This window comes from Centropristis striata, chromosome 5 (assembly GCF_030273125.1).
Source record: "Centropristis striata isolate RG_2023a ecotype Rhode Island chromosome 5, C.striata_1.0, whole genome shotgun sequence".
Lineage (NCBI taxonomy): Eukaryota > Metazoa > Chordata > Actinopteri > Perciformes > Serranidae > Centropristis > Centropristis striata.
This window is the reverse complement of record NC_081521.1, coordinates 3,149,282-3,168,759: the sequence shown is the minus strand read 5'-3', so window position 1 is coordinate 3,168,759 and position 19,478 is coordinate 3,149,282. Positions and strand designations below refer to the sequence as shown.

The 19,478-nt window shown below is 36.4% G+C and overlaps 1 protein-coding gene across 3 annotated transcripts in view; it reads left to right on the top strand.

Annotated features, from left to right (window-relative positions):
* The window catches only part of hdac7a (histone deacetylase 7a), a 106,411-nt gene extending 93,014 nt beyond the window's left edge, over positions 1–13,397 (top strand). For all 3 annotated transcript variants that reach the window (XM_059333779.1, XM_059333780.1, XM_059333781.1), the window contains 5 exons: positions 7,431–7,549; positions 8,962–9,095; positions 9,885–9,966; positions 11,659–11,797; positions 12,931–13,397. In XM_059333779.1, coding sequence (XP_059189762.1) covers positions 7,431–7,549; positions 8,962–9,095; positions 9,885–9,966; positions 11,659–11,797; positions 12,931–12,973 — 517 coding nt within the window. In that variant the 3' untranslated portion in view covers positions 12,974–13,397. The remainder of the gene's footprint in view (positions 1–7,430; positions 7,550–8,961; positions 9,096–9,884; positions 9,967–11,658; positions 11,798–12,930) is intronic.
* The last annotated feature ends 6,081 nt before the right edge of the window (positions 13,398–19,478 follow it).

Genomic DNA, 19,478 nt, shown 5'->3' with positions numbered 1-19,478 from the left:
CAGCTAAAGGACGCTAACGCCAGCGAATTAGCCGTGCGCTAACTGTATCCCAAATCGAGCACTTGGATCTCCTCGCTGTAAAACAATAAAACAATGGGGGCTGAGTTTTTTGGGGTAAATTGGATGTTTCTGGGTAAGCCATATAAATATCACCAATCATCAACCATCGTTATTAACACACACCCAGACCGTACTTCTGTCCTTCACAATAAAATACAGTACATTAAAAATAAAGACGTACTTTTAAGATCGTCGCCCGAGCGTTCTTACTGCTTTCTCTCATCAGATTATTTTCGTACTGTAATTAGACATGTAAATCTCCATGTACATAAATGAAATTTCACATGTAGATTGTTAAATACGTATAAATTAATTATACCTACACTGGTGGTGGTGATCTTATTCAAAATGACGTGAAAACACTGGAAAGTGCGGCATTGCAGAAGTGTCTGATTTGGGATACAGTCTCTCTACACTCATGCACCGATCAGAAACACTGATTCCCTGATAGCTCCAGGGCTGCTACCTCTCTGTAGCATGACCCTGACCTCTTACATTTTTTCAGATGAGAAAAATTCAAAGCGGGGGGGTTGTGCACCCAGTGTTTTTGAGGGGGAACAGTTCACCTCCATGGCAGTGACATGTCCAATTCTGCCAACACTTAAAATGTACTTACAAGCAGAGCAAAGGTTAGATCAGATTACATTCATGGTGGGTATAGTAAGAAAATGTCCAATTTCCATCTGGCTGGTGGAGAGAAAGACCCCAAAAGTCCTTTATATGTATATATTGTCCTATAGAACAGTAGTTCTCAACCTTTTTGAGTGGCAACCCCCAATTTAACCTGCATGTTGTCTCACTGAACAGAATCTCACAGTTCAGATCAGATAAACTCAGTTGATATGATGAATTTTGGACAAATAATGAAGCAGACAACAACTAAAACATCTCTCTGTCTGTGCATTTATATATATTTTTATATTTTATTGTTTCTTTTAATCTAAGTCCTTTGCTATCAGTTTAAAGGTCCATTCTGACCTCCTGAGTGTGTAACAGTCAGCTTCAAGCCAGAGACTCCTTGGAAAGTAACAACTTGATACTTTAGGATTTGTCAGAAAAGACACAAAATTACCCCAAAAAGAATCAAATTGGCCACAAAATGACACAAAATTATAAAAAAAAGACACAAAATGACCAAAAATTTACATAAATTTAAGCAAAAAAAGGACTCAAATTGACCACACAGTGGCAAAAAATGACCACAAAATGACACAAAACGACCAAAAAAAAAAGATACAAAATGGCCCAAAAAAAGAAACAAAATGACCAAAAAAAAAACACAAATCGACCACAAAATGATCAAAAAAGACACACAATGACAAAAAAAAAGACACAAAATGACCAAAAAAGACACAAAATTACCAGAAAAGGCAATAAAATGACCAAAAAGATACAAAATTACCAAAAAAAAAAGACTAAAAAACTGAACACATGAACACTTTAACACAGTGGAGACAGAGCTGACTTCCAAAATGATTTGGCGACCCCCAGAAATCATCTCGTGACCCCAATTGGGGTCGGGACCCCAAGGTTGAGAATAGCTGCTATAGACAGTGTTTAAAAAACTAGATACTAAACTTAGATCTATTATATGACTATGCCCCCTCTAAAGAATTGAATTGAATTGAATTGTCTAACATTTGAGGTTTGCAGATCCATCTGCTCTTAATTTAGATTCAAATCTGTCCCTCCCTGTTTGTTCCTTTAACATCAGAACTGAACAAGTAAAGTAATGAACTAGGTAATGTTGGCTTCGCTGTTTTGTTTTCATGGTGAAAGACCTCCCGAAAGTTTTGGACATTGTGGAGTTTCTGTGTGCTCCAAGTGGAGTTTGGTTTGTTCCTTTTTTTTCTTTCATATCAGGAAAAATACAGAAAATATTATATGTGTGTCAAATTTTAAACAGTAATCAGATCTCAGGAGTTGGGCGGGACATGCCCCCTGAAGTTCAATGGGAACGACAAAAAAATGATTCAAAGTATCGTTTTTATTACATAATGCCAATCGTATGGCCTGCTATTCAGATCTGGACCTAATAGAAGCTCTAAATAATTCTCTGTTTGTTTGTTTCGATCTGCCTTTGAGCCCCAGATGGTGAGAGTTCACCACATCAAAACTTTTCAAATAATTGTCTGCTCTGTTACAGAAAGTAATACTAATAAGATGTGATGTGAGAACCGGGATAACAGATTCCTGGTGAAACTTCAACTGAATGCTACAGAAACTCACAAAATCTGTTCCTTTTATATGGACGAGAAGTAGATAAGTAGACATAAATCAGTATTTTTGAGGTCACTTTCTGCCTTTATTATCTGGCTAACAGTTAGCTCTGTAGCAGTACAGTGTGTATGTGCTAACAGGCTAACAGTTAGCTCTGTAGCAGTTCAGTGTGTATGTGCTGCTGCAGCAGTTTGTTGTTTTGTTTACAACAAGCACCGGACACTCTGTGCACAGTTAGCGATGCCGGTTAATTCGCTATCAGCGGTGGACACTTTATGTACAGTTAGCATGCCGGTTTGTTTATAATCAGCGGCTACGCTGTGCATAATTAGCCATGCTGGTTTGTTTATAATCAGGCTACGCTGTGCATAATTAGCCATGCTGGTTTGTTTATAATCAGGCTACGCTGTGCATAATTAGCCATGCTGGTTTGTTTATGATCAGCGGCTACGTTGTGCACAGTTACATAATACCTTCTGTTTGCATGAAGACATTAACTCGCGTGAAAGAAAACATGAATGCTGTCCTTGTTATTATATGGTAGTTGGGCACTTCAGCCTCTAGTGGCTAAAATGAGTATTACAACAACAAACACTTGGAAAAATTACTCTGACAAAACCTTTTTTTTTGTACTTAAGTCATATACAAGAAAGAAGACAATATAGATCAAGCTTACAAAATAGATCACCAGAATTTCTTGCTCACTTGCCTCTCAGGGCTTCCATGGAAATCTCTTGTTGGAATTATTAACCCTCTGGGGTCCATAAATGCACCGGCACATTACTTCTTAATGACGTGAAAACATAAAAATGAAGCAACGTTGAGCCATCAGCTTCCCTCTAAAGTTCTGGCTTGAAACTTCATGTCAGATTTTTTTTGATGATATTCGGCCAAGTAAAACTGGAGATAATGTCAAATATATTAAGTATAAAAATATAGAACTAGATATTATCCTCATTTTACCTGTTACATGTAATTTGCAACCTGTATTCATATTTGCAACATTTCAAATTCTTTGTATTGAAATATAATTTTCAAGATGTTTTTCCTTTGTTTCTCCTGGGTTCAACATTTTTATCAAGTAAGTTAAAGTTAAAAATGAATTATCAGGACATATAGGTGAGGTAACGCTAAAAAACTGATACCAACATGGCATGGTGAAGATTTTTTAACAGATTTTTGAAAGAACATAATAGCCGAAGATATCAGAGGGTTAATAATAATCATGTTTAGCTGCTGCTAGTCCATATATTCTGTTTTTCGGCCCTAATGCTAAAAAGCATTTTTCCTTTCATAAAGTTACTTACGCACCACGCACCCCTTTTGTAATTAATAAAGTTTGTAACTGTTAATCGCTTTGTGGAAAAAGAGTTTATAAGCCATTTAATGGAATACTTTTTATGGGTTCAAGTGCTTTGACTGGGGAGGGGGAGCTCTGCTGCATTTCACCTTATCCTTCACTCTCACCCCCCCCCCCCCCCCCCCCAACACATTCCCCTCTTCCTCTCCTCTTTTGATTGATCTTTAATAAGCGTCCCCCCCCCCCCCCCCCCCCCCCCCCCTCCCTCCTGCCTCCTTCCCTACATCTTTCCATTAGTTTGTCTGTAGTTCCTCTCAGGGGGGAGCGTGGCAGCTTTAATGGGTCTACAGGGGAGGTGGGGCTGGGTTTTGTGGTTAGGTATGTGTGTGTGTGTGTGTGTGTGTGTGTGTGTGTGTGTGTGTGTGTGTGTGTGTGTGTGTGTGTGTGTGTGGACGAGGGAAGAGTGTGTTCATGCTCTGATCACATCCATGTGACTATGAAGAAGTTTATGGATTGAAATTATCTATCAAAACTTTATACACCACTAATAGGATGACAGGGGACAATCATTTCTGGTGTGTGTGTGTGTTTGTGTTTGTCTATATGTAGTTGTGAGGACCAACGCTTGGCAGAACACCAACATTGTGAGGACATTTGTAGTTGTGAGGACATTTTGCCAGGTCCTCACAAAGAAAATGCTCGTTTAGCCTCTTAAGGCCTTAATTAATCATCAAGGTCCTAACAGAGATGGTAAACCCTGAAATGTGTGTTTTGGGTTAGGGGAAGTGGTGGTCCTCACAAAAAACTCAACGATTGTGGGCCTCACAACTATATAAAAACATGTATTTGTGTGTGTGTGCTTTAGGGTTGTCACGATACTAAAATGTTTAACTCGATACCGATACTCAGGAAAATATTCGATACTCGATAACATTTTCGATACCACAATGATAAAAACAAAGACCCCAAAATTTAACAGGAATATTTTTATTAACAAGAAAAATGCAACATGTAAAAATGAACAGAACCACAGGTTAAATATTTATAATATGTTTATAATGTAAATAGTTGTGCAAAAAGAAACTGCAACTATGATAACAAGCTTCAGATACTCGATACTTTTGAAAATGAGTATCGTATCCGGATACAACGTTTTAGTATCGATACTTTTTTGAGTATCGATACTTTTGACAACCCTAGTGTGCTTGTCTTTATATAGTTGTGAGGGCCAACCCTTGGCAGAACACCAACATTGTGAGGACATTTGTAGTTGTGAGGACATTTTTAAAGAAGAAAATTAATAAATCATCTGTATGAATTTCAGGCGAAGTCCTAACAGAGATGGTAAACCCTGAAATGTGTGTTTTGGGCTAGGTCCTCACAAACAACTCAACGATCGTGGGCCTCACAACTACATAAAGACGTGTATGTGTGTGTGTGTGTGTCTTTGTGTTGCGTATATGTGCATGCTGGAATGTGTTTATGCGTTTTATCTCTGTGTGTCCTCATTTTTGTCTATGAGCTCATGTTGTCCATCTGCATGCAGTCATGACAGCAGTATGTGTTTGAATATGTGCGTGTGTGCTTGAATATATATGTGTGTGTGTGTGTATGTGTGTATATATGTGTGTGTGTGTGTGTGTGTGTGTGTGTGAAAGGGGGAGGGAGGGAGGGGGGGAGGTCTCCAAAGTCCCCAGGCAGAATAATGAAGGTAAATGGATCCCAGATGGAGTGTTTTTCCTCTTTTTCTCTGTGTTGTCAATGACGTGAGGAGAGTGACAAGCCTCTAATGGGAAACAGACTCACACACTCCGGCTTTGAACTCCGCCGACAGCATCGTGAGTCTCCCTCCGCCTCGGGACGGCCCCGCTCTCTTCCTAACAACAATAGCATTAAGGGAAATCTTCTCGTGTTTGAAGTCCACAAACAACATAAAGCTGCTACAGGACGAGAGCCGACAAAACAGTCTGACTCTGTTTAACTGCAGGCCGAGCAGCTCGTCCAGCGCAGGAACAATAGACCTTTGTCAGCTTTTAGCTGAGCTGCTGAGTGAAACATCAGCCAGACCTTGGTTTCACTTGTCACGTTAAATCCTGATTTCAGATTTGATTTGATTATTTGTTAGTTTGGAAATGCCCAGGCCTCTCTCAGTAATTAAATTATCTACTTATCGAGGTCAGAAGAAATGATTGAGGTCATGCTCATATTGTGTTATATTACCTATTGTGTTTAGGAGGATGATTCTGGTTCAGGGTGCAAGACGAAACAGATTCAAGTCCTGGACGAGCCGCCATTTTTACCTGGCTAGTGGGCTCAACTCAACTTTATTTGTATAGCACTTTAAAAACAACAACAGCCGCAACAAAGTGCTGTACATAAACAAGCAAACAAGAACAATTAAATAAATTAAACAGGAAATAAACACTTAATTAAATAGTTTCATTGCTTTTTTAAAAAACAATTTAATGAACAATAAATAAAATCAAACCATAAAACACTAAGTCTCATGCCTGGTTGGAAGCCAAGGAATAAAAATAGGTTTTAAGATGAGTTTTAAAAATGGAAAGTGAGGAGGCTTGTCTGATGTGCTCATTCCACAACTTGGGGGCTGCAACAGACAAATATGCAAATATAGTTGTTATTGATTAATACAAAATAATCAAACAAATAATAAATGCAACAATGGAGTAGGGGTGTGCCATATCGTATGAAAAAAATATTGCATATTACTTCTACTTCTTGACGTAGTGGTGTAAGGGTTTTCCATTAATTACCTAGACCAGGGATGGGCAACTGGAGGCCCGGGGGCCACATACAGCCCGCACCCTCACTTGAAGTGGCCCTCAGTACAACTACATGCATTTGAGCATGAAATCTTAAAAGTGCAGTGTAAAAATGCACAAAATTACTTCTTGTAATTAATGTTAGTCTGCTGTTCTTGCACTGAAAAAAAAAGAAATCACAGTAAATGGTTGTTTTTTATTTGCTTCAAACCTTTTGTATTCCTATTTATACTGTTATACATGCATTTGAGCATGAAATATGTTAAGTTACTGCACTGTAAACAAATGGACACAAAATAAACAAAAAAGACACAAAATGAACAAAAAAACCCACAAAATGAACAAATAGACACAAAATGACCAGAAAAGACACAAAATGAACAAAAAAAAGACACGACACGAACCAAAAAAGACAAAAACACAGCAAAAAATCCCCCCAATGTTACCCTATGGAGAGGCTAGAGTGATGACATCATCATAAAAAGACACAAAATGACCAAAAAAGACACACAATGACCAAAAACATGAAATCTAATAAGTGGTTGTTTTTTATTTGCTTTATTTGCACACACTCCTTTAGCTCTCCTAAGTCCATTAAAGCACCTGCACATTAACTTCTTCATGACGTGAAGACATAAAGCATGGAATATACTTACTGCACTGAAAACAAATAGACACAAAATGACCAGAAAAGACACAAAATGAACAAAAAATTACACAAAATGAACACAATATGACAAAAAGACTCAAAAAGACTCAAAATCAAAGTGTGTGAAACATCATTTTTGAGATCAGATTTTTATGTTTTCCTTTGTTTCTTTTGGGTTCAAAATTTTGATCCAGTAAGTCAAAGTTAAAAAACAATTATCAGGACATAAAGGTGAGGTAATGCTGAAAAAACTGATTCCAACATGGAATGGTAACAGATTTTTTAATGGACAAATTGGCCCTAGATTTCAGAGTGTTGTGTAATACATGACTTGTATCAGCCTCTATTGGCAACCAGCAGGAACTACAACAACACACAGACTGTTGAAGTGACTGTGTGTGTGTGTTTGTGTCTTCAGGTCTGTGGTGATGCCGATCGCCCAGGAGTTTTCTCCGGACGTGGTTCTGGTGTCCGCCGGGTTTGACGCTGCCGAGGGAAACCCCGCTCCTCTGGGAGGATACAAGGTCTCCGCCAAATGTAAGCAGTCTTTAACCTCAGGGTCTCGCTTTCAGCAGAGGCTGCCAATAAGAACTTTACTTTATAATCCTGCGGGTATTTGGAGATATTAATAGATTATTACAGCTCCTGTCAAGCAAAAACCTTCAACTGTACCTCGCTGCATCACTGATGGAACCATAATTATAGTAATTAGTAGCTGCTATGTTTCTGTTGGAGCATCCACAAGGTAAAAATATAGATGTTTAAATATGGTTTTATAGAATATTGGATATTAAACTTGTTTTGTTAACTCTTACATAGGCCTGTCAGCATGACACATTTACGATAGTTTTGTTGTATGTTGATGTTTTTTTAATTTTTTTATAACGATATTAGAGCATAATGAGTTCATCCTTTTCCACAGCAATTGATTTTTAAATCTCAAGTATATTAAACATTGGAATTGAAACGTGGGAAAATAAATATTAAAATAATCCTAGATTATTTATTTATTATTAAATTATTTCCATTTACACAATTTATTATTTAATTACTTATTGTTTGTTTGTGTTACTTTTGTTAAACCATATCATTTATACAACTTTGACCTGATGCATATACTTAAATGCTGTATTAACCAGATCAGAAAATGAAAAACAGCAGACTAAATGTGAATTTGTATATATATGTCTGTATAAGCTGCAAAAATTGAAATAAAATTTAAGTTAAAAAAATAAAAATAATAACATATAAACAGCTGGAATGGCTGCTTAGGAAATATAGTTGGGGGTTTTTCGTCAATTTGTGCTGCCTGTCAAACATTTGCAGCTCTACTTTAAACACAAAAAAGCACAAAAAGTCTAGCATGTAAACAACAATATATTGAGTCCAGAATAAAACTATCGTGTCCAATTTTAGAATCCGAAACTTTTATTGTCATTGCACAGGGTAGTACAACGAAATTTGCCATCAAGCCATCCAAAAAATATAAAAAACACACAAACAATATGACAGAGGTGAACAATATATCAAACAATAAGCCGGTATAGTAAATTATCGTGACAGGCCTACTCTTACATTATGATTACAGCGCACCTGCCAAGCTTTCCTATGATTGGCTTTTGCATGGTTCATACGTGATGTTTTTAAAAAAATAATAATTTTAATTAACGAATAAACAAAAAAGAACAGTGGATTACTTATTAGGTGCCACAATATGAAAACAAGACACTAAAACACAATTCTAGACAACAAAGACTCAAACATATTCATTCAACTCATAACAAATTAGACATAATGTACACACAAATAACATACAAAAAATAACCACAACAACAAAAATGAAAACAACGATACACCAGTACAAAGCCACACGGCGAAAACAGACGAAAAAAGAAAAAAAATCATACATGATGTTGACATTTCTGTGTTTTGTGTATTTTGTCCACCAGGTTTCAGCTTCCTGACCCGGGAGCTCATGTCTCTAGCAGGAGGTCGTGTGGTTTTGTCCCTGGAGGGAGGACACGACCTCACGGCTATCTGCGACGCGTCTGAAGCCTGTGTCAGTGCACTGCTGGACATTCAGGTGAGGCATGCTGGGTAATGGAGTTCTGTTTGAGACATGTAATTTAAGGGTTTTCCGTTCAAACAGCAGATGGGGGAAGCAGCTGTATTCAGTGCTGGAATGGAATTTGAATTTGTGGACAATAAGAGGTGTTTGAAAAGTGAAAATAAAAAAAATAACAACTTCCAAACTAAACTTTTTAGGATTTTTTCTGAAATAAATATATTTATATGAGAAAAGAATAATGAACATCACAAAATAACTAAATATGACAAACCCTAGTAAAATATATATATAATATTTTATATATTTATATATACACATATCCATCCATCCATTCTGGTCCGCTTATCCGGGGCCGGATCGCGGGGGCAGCAGGCAATATATATATATATAATATAAAAATATATCTTATATTATAAAAAATATTTCTTTATATATTTTTATTTATTTATTTCTATATATTTTCTTTCTATATGTATATATAGAAAGGAAGAAAATATGTATCAAGAAATAAAAATATATTAAAATATATTATTTGTATTTCTTTATATATATTTTCTATTTATATAAAGAAATAAAAATATATAAAAATATAATTTCTTAACTATATCGATATATGCGATATGGTCAAATTACATATCACATTTAAAAATATATCGATATTTTTTTAAATCAATATATCGCCCAGCCCTACTTAGGGTTTGGACTTATGGAAATATGTGTATTTTATTTATTGGCAATAAACAGTTGTATTAAAAGTATTTCTTGTACTTTGATTGTCTTCATGGCTGCCTCTCTGTCCTGTAGGACCCTCTGCCAGAAGAAGTCCTGCTCCAGAAACCAAACGCTAACGCAGTCCGCTCCCTGCAGGCCGTCATACAGATACAGAGTGAGCAGCACCTACAGTTCATTCAATTATTGTTTTTTGTGAATATTTTGGGCCTTTATTTAATCTTGTGAAAGTTGCCTGTTCTTTCTATCTTTGATTAACACCAGCTCAACATTGAGGCACATCAGTGACTTCTGTTTACATGTACACTAATATTCCACTGTTATTGAGAATATGACAATATTCAGAATTTGATACCGGTCAAGTAAACAGCAAATATACCTGAAGACACATGCAAATACACAAAACACAAGCAAAATGATAAAACATCTTCATCAATTTGACAACACAAGAGCAGCATTTAGAAAACGCTGCAAAGACCACAACACAACAGAAGTGTTTCCAGAGGACACTTACTTGCACACGTCTAGCTTGTAATATTATCACTTTTTTTCATGATAAGGATATTTTCATGTTATTACGTCATATGTAGCATTAGCCCGCTAGCCAGTATCAATCACATTGCAGTTAAACAAATCAAATAAATAAATGATACACATTTTATTTGGTCTCTCTCAACAGCACCGAGTTGGTCTTGGTCTTGCTCGCCGGCTAACGTTAGCATGCTATCGATCGCCGGCTAACGTTAGCATGCTATCGATCGCCGGCTAACGTTAGCATGCTATCGATCGCCGGCTAACGTTAGCATGCTATCAATCGGCGGCTAACGTTAGCATGCTGTCGATCGCCGGCTAATGTTAACATACTATCGATCGCCGGCTTAGCACGCTATGATCGTTATAACATGAAATTATAATTATCTTGAAATAACACAATAATATCACAAGTGTGTCCAGACGTGTGCATCACTTTTAAGTGTCCTCTGGAAACACTTCTGTTGTGTTGTGGTCTTTGCAGCACGTTTGTTTGGCTATGTACACAGCACATCTTGTTTATTTTGGAGCCAGAAGTGACCATGAAAAGAGGTTAAAGCTCAGGAGAAACGAGGGGTCTATCTGAATTCTGTTAGCAGAGCAACCTCCAAATTATCAGCTTACACTAGCTAGCTTTGGTTAGCAAAGTGCATTTTTAATTCTATGGGACCATAATTTACAAAATGAACATCATGCTGTATTAAGGAAGACTTGACCCTAGCGTATGAGAACATTAACTCATTAGGAAAATGTTTACTGAGGTAATTAATTAAGTGAGAAATAGGGTAATTTTCTCATAGACTCCTATACAAACTTATTTCTTTTTACAGCCAGTAGAGTTGCCTTGTGCTGGCTATTAGAAATAATGCAGGTGTCTAAATGCTGCACTTGTGTTGTCAAACTGATGAAGACGTTTTCTCAATTTGCTTGTGTTTTGTGTATTTACATGTGTTTTCTATTTTCTTAAGGCTATGTACACAGCACAGAATAAGCATCTCAAGTGGGCTTTTTGTTATGGCAGTTTACGACACATCACCTCATGCCTGTTTATGCTCCGCTCTGTGTTTGTTGCACACAAGCCAACTTGCAGTTTGCAAGGCGGAGTAGAGATGCATGCCCAAAAGAAAAGGAAAGCAGAAACACCCCTGCTTTAAATATTGTGAAAGACTTGGATAGCAACAGGTTTCTGGATTCAGGGCTTATATATTAGTGGAATGTTTATTTTCATTAGCAATGTAAACAGCTTAGTGGGATTATTGTGTTTTTTGGAACGAGGACAAGAAGTGAAATGTAAAGTGTGTGGATGTGGTTTCTGCAGGTCAGTACTGGCAGAGTGTGAAGGCTTCCAGTGGGTCGGTGGCTCTGTCCTACCTGGCTGCTCAGAGGAGAGACTGTGAGGAAACAGATGCTGTTAACGCTCTCGCCTCGCTCTCTGTGGGAGTCCTCTCCAACAAGAGGTACAGCACACACACACACACACACACACACACACACACACACACACACACACACACACACACACACACACACACTCACACACACACTCACACACACACAACCAAGCAAAGACGGAAATCACACTGTCATGTCGGGCTCATTTATCTACTTAATATACTGTTATAAGATTTAATTAAAAAAAAAAGTCTAATCACTTTATGAGAAAAAAAGTTGAAGCCATGAAAAGAAAAAGTGAAAATGAGAAGAAAAAAGTCAACTTTTTTTCGACTTTTTTTCTTGTTATTTTGACTATTTTCTTGCTATTTTGACTTTTTTTTTCGTGATTCCGACTTTTTTTCCCTAATTTTTTATCATTTCTCATGACTTCTCATTTTCACTTTTTTCATGACTTCGACTTTTTTCTCGTTATTTTGACTATTTTCTCGTTATTTTGACTTGTTTCTCGTGACTTCGAAGAAATGTTCTAGTTTGTATTGATGCTTTTTGGTAAGCAGTGTTTTAATTTTGTAAAGATAGGGCTCATTTATCTACTTAATGTATTCTTATAAGATTTATTTTTTTTAAAAGTCTCATCACTTTAAATGTATCATGTTTTCATGTTAAATCTCGACCTGTAAAGTAACTAAAGCTGTCAGCTAAATGATGTGGAGTAAAAAGTAGTAGTAGTTTTTTAGTCATGTTGTGTCTTTTTGGTCATTTTGTGTCTTTTTTTGTCATTTTGTATCTTTTTTTGGTCATTTTGTGTCTTTTTTTAGTCGTGTGTGTGTGTAAACTTGATGTAATCATACAAAAACTATTTTTCTTCAAAAAGTATGAAAGGAAAAATGGATATAATGATCTGTTGTAATAAATAAAAAAAAAATATTCAAACACGCAGCAGCATTAAATAACATGGGAAATGAATACAGGTCATTTTTGACCCATGTTGTGCGTTAGAAGGTGTTTATATGTTGTGCATCAAAGGGTTAATATACTGTTGTAAGATTTAATTAAATCAAGTCTAATCACTTTAAATGTGTCATGTTTTCATGTTAAATCGACCTGTAAAGTAACTAAAGCTGTCAGCTAAATGATGTGCAGTAAAAAGTACAATATTAACATATTTCTTTTTCTTTCTTTCTTTTCCCTGCAGCCTCTCTGACGAGCCGATGGAGCACGACAGCGACTCCATGTAGAAGAATCTGACCAATCACCTCACAGAACTCACTTTCAGGATTTGGGCGCCACCCTAAAGCCTCGGATCGGGAGAGTTTATAACGCCACTGAGCCCCACCCGTCTGCCTTATTCTCACACATGCACGTCCACCAACACACCATGCTGAAACCTCGACAAACCTGCAGTGTGAGCACCTCAATGCTGGTACCCACTCAGCACTTCCTGCAGCTGGGAAACCTCCTGAAACCTCACCAAAGAGCAATACAAGATGATTTTTTTTTTAAATGTCTGACTGATATTGGACTGTGTGTATGTTCAGAGGTCCTGTGACCAGAAAACTTAACCCTTTATCAGGCAAAGAACTATATTTGGTAACTTCAGGTAATATTTTGAGAAAAAAGTTGCAGATTTAAGAGATTTAAAGTGGTGAATCTGCGTGAAAAAAATCTCAGATTTACGAGAAAAAAGTGGGAAAAAAGCTACTTTTTTAACTTTTCTTAAATCTGCGACTTTTTTTCTTGTAGATTTGCCACTTTAATCTAGTAAATTTGCAACTTTTTCTCGAAATATTACCTGAAGTTACCAAATATAGTTTTTTGCCTGATAAAGGGTTAAAGGAACAGACCGAATTCAGATGCAGAATCCAGCTCTGAATCCTCTTGAAGCACTATGTACCAGCAGCTGTTTTGTTGCCTTAACTTTGCCTTAACGTGAGGACCAACAGGATTTAGAAGGACGAGACTTTTGGATGATAAATCCCTCTTTTATTCTGCCATTTAGCAGGATTAAAACTTTGACACAGGTGGAAGCATAAACACCTTATCAATGCAACAATATCAAGAAGTCAAGAAGAAAAGTGGCCACAACATAAAGAAAGAATATGGAAAATAAGACTTGGAGATGGTCAGTTTAACCACTAAAAAGAAGACAACAAAGAAGTGGAGGGGAAAGAGATGAAAATGAAGACGCAAAATGGACAACTGTGGTTTTGTAGAAACAAAGAAAAGGCAAAATGTCCTTGTTGTTTTATTGCACTGTTCATTCCATAATGTGAACCATAAGAAATTCCAAAGCTCTGGGATATTAAAAAAACAGCTCCTCTCTGTAGGTTATTTAATAGTTTTTTTTTTGATGATTTGGATGATGTTTGCTATATTTTTCCCACTTTTTCATCTGAGATGTCTTATGAAGTCTCACTGGGAGGACACGTGTTGGCCGAAATACTGTCTACTTGCATTTCCTATGAAGTTAATCCGAAAAGTAGGCAAGATTTTAAGAGCAGGATTGTTTTTTTTCACTGCTGTTCAGTGTCTTAATGCACACACACACATACACATATATATATATAGAGACTGTATCCCAAATCGGACACTTCTGTAATGCCGCACTTTCCGGTGTTTTCACGTCATTTCGACTAAAATCGCAGATTTAGGATACAGTAAGCTCACGGCTAATTCACCGGCGTTAGCGTCCTTTAGCCGACTCTGGTAAACCCGAGGCTAACGTACACTGTTAAAACATTATACGGTTTGAAAGATAAGAAGTTAGACTTTAGTTTCTCACCATTTCATTAATTGGAAGCATAACATGATCATTTATATTAGTAGTTAATGTGATTAATTGATAGAATCTTAGCCGAACGGTGTCCGGTTTGGGATACAGTTACGCTACATACCTACACACACATGTACAAAGCAATGAACTGTCGATGTACCACTAGTATTTGAATACTGTATATTATTGTTTATAGTTGAGACTAAAGGAGCGTTCATTCCACCATGGCACCACTGAGGACCATTGTATTGTTCTATAGTAGCAATAATGTTAATGCACTTAATGGACATCACCCAAAGAAAACTGCCTTAAGACAACCTGCACTCAGCAACGGGAAGTATGGAAGCAACACAAGGGACCATTATGGATACTTACATCACTCTACTTTTAAAAGACAACGTTTGAACCTGTGGATTTTTGGTGGACATCATATATGCAGCCGGGGGGAGGAAGGGATCCGGTTTGGTGACTTTAGAACTGCATCTCCGCTTTTATGCAGATGATGTGGTTCTTTTCGCTTCATCAGACCGGGACCTCCAGCACTCATTGGGGCGGTTTGCAGCCGAATATGGACGTTGTTGCTGGGGAGAGGGACGCCTGGAATGCCCTGCTTAGCCTGCTGCCCCCGCGACCCGGCCCCAAATAAGCAGAGGAAAATGGATGGATGGATGGATGGATCATATATGCAGACTTTTATATCCTGTTTGTTTTGATGTTGAGCCGGTTTGAATGTTTCCCTCAAACAGTTTTGGAGTTCCAGGCTTTATCGCAGTCTAATTAAGGAAACTTACTGTGTTTTGTTTGGTGCAAATGTGCTTAGTAGCAAATCTTCTTGTCATGTCGGCCGGTCATCTACACTGATGCCTGAAGAAGAAGAAGAAGGTCATGTTGCTTATTCATTTGAAGAGTTTTCTGACTTCCCTGCTATAGGGACAAGTAAGGGCTCTGCATTCTGAAAGTATAAATAACAGGGTCAGGATTCCTAATTTGGAGGTTTTCGTTGAAACCGATTTCCTATGCACACCAAGTTCGACCAGTTAAGGCTTTGCTAATTCATTTAGAGCTAGATAGCTGAATCTAAAAAGTTACATTTGATAAAACGCGTGGGGTTGTGTTCAGGCTCTTAATTAATCGTAGGTGTGTTTTGGGCGTAACTTGAATCAAACAAACTCTTACAATCCAAATGAATAGCAGGAAAATACTGCGCCATTGACTTTAGACCACGTTCTTGTTGGTCAGTATCTTTTTTTGCTGCCTCAAAATAGCAACAACTCATCTGACCACACCACTTTATTTTACAACCAACAACATGGGTGCACAGATTGGCGCAAGCACATACTAACTGTTAATGACAATTGTGTCAGTCTGAAATAAACGATAACAAAGCAAAACCCTTTGTGCTGGGATTAAGATAAGGCCCTAAAACCCAATAAAACTTAATAAATAAATTCATTTTTACTATTTCCATGGCTATGTCTAACAAGTGTTGCTTTAGAAATATTTCCATTTAATTTTTATATCCCTGATTGGATTCAGTTAGATTTCAGCTCTTCAAGAGTCTTGATTTTGTGTGTAAATATAGCTTTTTTTAAGAAATTTTGTTTCAAATGAGCACAATCTCCAAAGTCACTGTTGGTCAAAGGAAGTATTGTCAGTTTAGCATCCAGGTAGGAAACTGTATGAGTGTTCAGCTTGCTTTAGTCAGACCCTGGGCATTATCTGCCCAACAGAAGGCCTCCGAGCTTTGAGATAAAGCAAAGCGACAGTAGAGCTAAAAGATTGTCTTTTGCAGAAGTCCCACTGCTGTTGCACACTGCAAAAAAGGGTCTAAAACAAGATAAAAACAGTAAATCTGAGGGAAATGATCTTACTGCATGGACAGATAATTTCACTTGACAAGATTTCTTGAATTTTGTTAAATCTAGAAAAATCTTAATTAAAAGAAAGGAGCTGGACGTTGTTGCTGGGGAGAGGGACGTCTGGAATGCCCTGCTTATCCTGCTGCCCCCGCGACCCGGCCCCGGATAAGCAGAGGAAAATGGATGGATTGATGGATGGATCATATATGTATACTTTTATATACTGTTTTTATTTTGATGTTGAGCCGGTTTTAATGTTTTCCTCAAACAGTTTTGGAGTTCGAGGCTTAAAAATCTTGTTTTAAGAGTTAACCCTTTATTGGGCAAAGAACTATATTTGGTAACTTCAGTGGATATCAAAATGGGGTCCCCAATATTTCGAGAAAAAAGTTGCAAATTTACTAGATTAAAGTGGCAAATCTACAAGAAAAAAAGTCGCCGATTTAAGAGATTTAAAGTGGCAAATTTGCGCGGAAAAAGTCGCAGATTTACGAGAAAAAAGTGGGAAAAAAGCAACTTTTTTCGCGCAGATTCACCACATTAAATCTCATAAATCTGCACATTTTTTCTCGTACATTTGCCACTTTAATCTCGTAAACTTTTTTCTCAAAATATTACCCCCCTCCCCCGGGTCCGTATGTTTTTTTTTTTTTACACATTCTGGCTTTATGTAATATCCTCCAATAGTCTCTAGGGTTGAAATTTGGAATTTGCAAGTATTTCAATGAGGTTAATTTCTTATTTTAAGCGTACAACATGCTTATTTCTAGATTTAATAATCTTAATTTAAGAAATCTTTCATTATCTGTCCATGCAGCAAGATAATTTCCCTCAGATTTAGTGTTTTTATCTTGTTTTTAGACACTTTTAGACCTTTTTTTTGCTGTTCAAGACTGCTCCATCCCAGCAGGAATGATTAAAATGTTGCATAGAGGATTGTGGTTCTGTAATGGGTGTAACTGAAAAGTGTGTCATTCTTTTCGTGTTGTTCATAGTATTCTTAACAGCAAGTGACGGCGTTGAAACAATATGCTGTGTCTCTCTTACCCAGCATGCCCTGCAGGTGCATGTGGTGTCTATGAAGTAAATGTTGTCTGCGTTTGTCTGTCAAATACTGTAAATGACCTCCTGTATTATATTCCCAGTGGCTGTTTTTTTGCCTTACGTAGAGGCCAGTATTGCCTCAACTCTTAATTCCCTTTATTACTGATGTCATTTGTACCTTCTTCCTAAAGAAAGACACTGTAAATAGAAACTCAAAAGACCAAAATACACGTCACACATGTGCCTTGATGCATTCAGTAGTATGTGTATTGGTAACGCTTAACTAACTGGACTTACAGTAACTTTGTATATCTATAAACATGACATTGAAATCTTTGTTTCATGCTATTCTTTTATTATTTACATGTGTTATTTTTCCTTCACATTTCCTACCATGTGTATGTATAGAAAGATTGTCTATTTTGTACTGTTATTTTTGTCTTTTTCCTCTTGATTAAAAAATAATTTCCAGTATAAGACCATTTTTTATCCTTTGTCTGTCCAATAATCATCATAATATACACTTACTCGTGGTGGAAAGTAACTAAGTACATTTACTCAAGTACTGTACTTAAATACAATTTTGAGGTACTTGTACTTTACTTGAGTATTTCTTTTTTATATAACTTTCTACTTCTACGTCACTACATTTAGAGGTAAATATTGTACTTTTACTCCACTACATTTAACTGACAGCTTTAGTATATGTATTATTCAGGTTTCAATATATATTCTCAGGTTTTGAATCCGTATATATAATAATTGTGTGTATCAAAATGACCAAAAAAAGACAAAATGACTAAAAAAAGACACAAAATGACTGAAAAAACCAACAAAATTATTTTAAAAAAGACACAAACTGACCAAAAATACACAGAATTACAAAAAAAACACAAAATTATTTTTAAAAAGACACAAAATGACCAAAAAATACACAGAATTACCAAAAAAGACACAAAATTATTTAAAAAACAAAACACAAAATGACCCAAAAAAGACACAAAATGATAAAAAAAAGACACAAAATGACCAAAAAAAAACTAAATTACTAAAATGAATTAATTAATTACTAAATTACCGTAATATTCTAAAAAGTTGCACTGTATTTATTACGGTAAAGTTCTGGCAACCACAGCTGCCGGTTTTTTTTACCATAAAAACAACAGGGTTTTTTTTTACAGTGCTTTTCCCACCACTGCTAATTTGTCTCTCTGTATCTATGACACACTCTAACTATGTTTCTGTTGGTTGACACTGTGTGAAAAGCTTTAATGATCTCACTTTTTAGCCAAAGTGTCCGGATACATAAACGTGTGAGTGAAAAGATCAAGCTACAAGTTAGAATTTGGGCCCAAACAAGCTCTAACTATCCTCCAGAGCCTTTAATTGCACATTAACCCTCTGGGCCCACTTTAAGCCATTTGGGCTGAAAATGTCCACTTCCAAAAGAAATCCTATAAAAACTTTACAGATTCATATTTTTTTCTACTTTTTTCTGCATAAACCTCTTAAACAACTTCTGCCCTGCTCAAAACTACCAAACATTCAAAATTTTTTGAGGATTTTAACCCTTTAAATGCCAGTTTGATTGCACAATGTCACTGTTTTTCAAAGAAAAAACACAATTTTTTTTGTTTTTTTCCATATAATAAATCATTTTTGTCATCATTGTTTTTTATCACAGCCTTGGATATGTCAACGATTAAGAACAAAATTGATTTTGATGCAATTTTAGTTTTTGTGTAGTGTCAGATTTTAAATTGTAAAAAACCCCTTTAATATTTAATGGTAAAATATTTAATTTATGCAGCATTTATAAAGTATTTTCTTATCAGTTATATGGCAAAACAGAGTTTGTTTTGATGGAAATTATTTTTTTATTTCCACAGTAAAAAATGGAATAAAATGGCAATTTTAAACGTGAAATCAACAGTGCCAATATCTTTTTACCGTAATATTTTTAAAAAGTTGCACCGTATTTATTACGGTAAAGTTCTGGAAACCACAGCTGCGGTTTTTTACCGTAAAAACAACAATTTTTTTTTACAGTGCTTTTCCCACCACTGC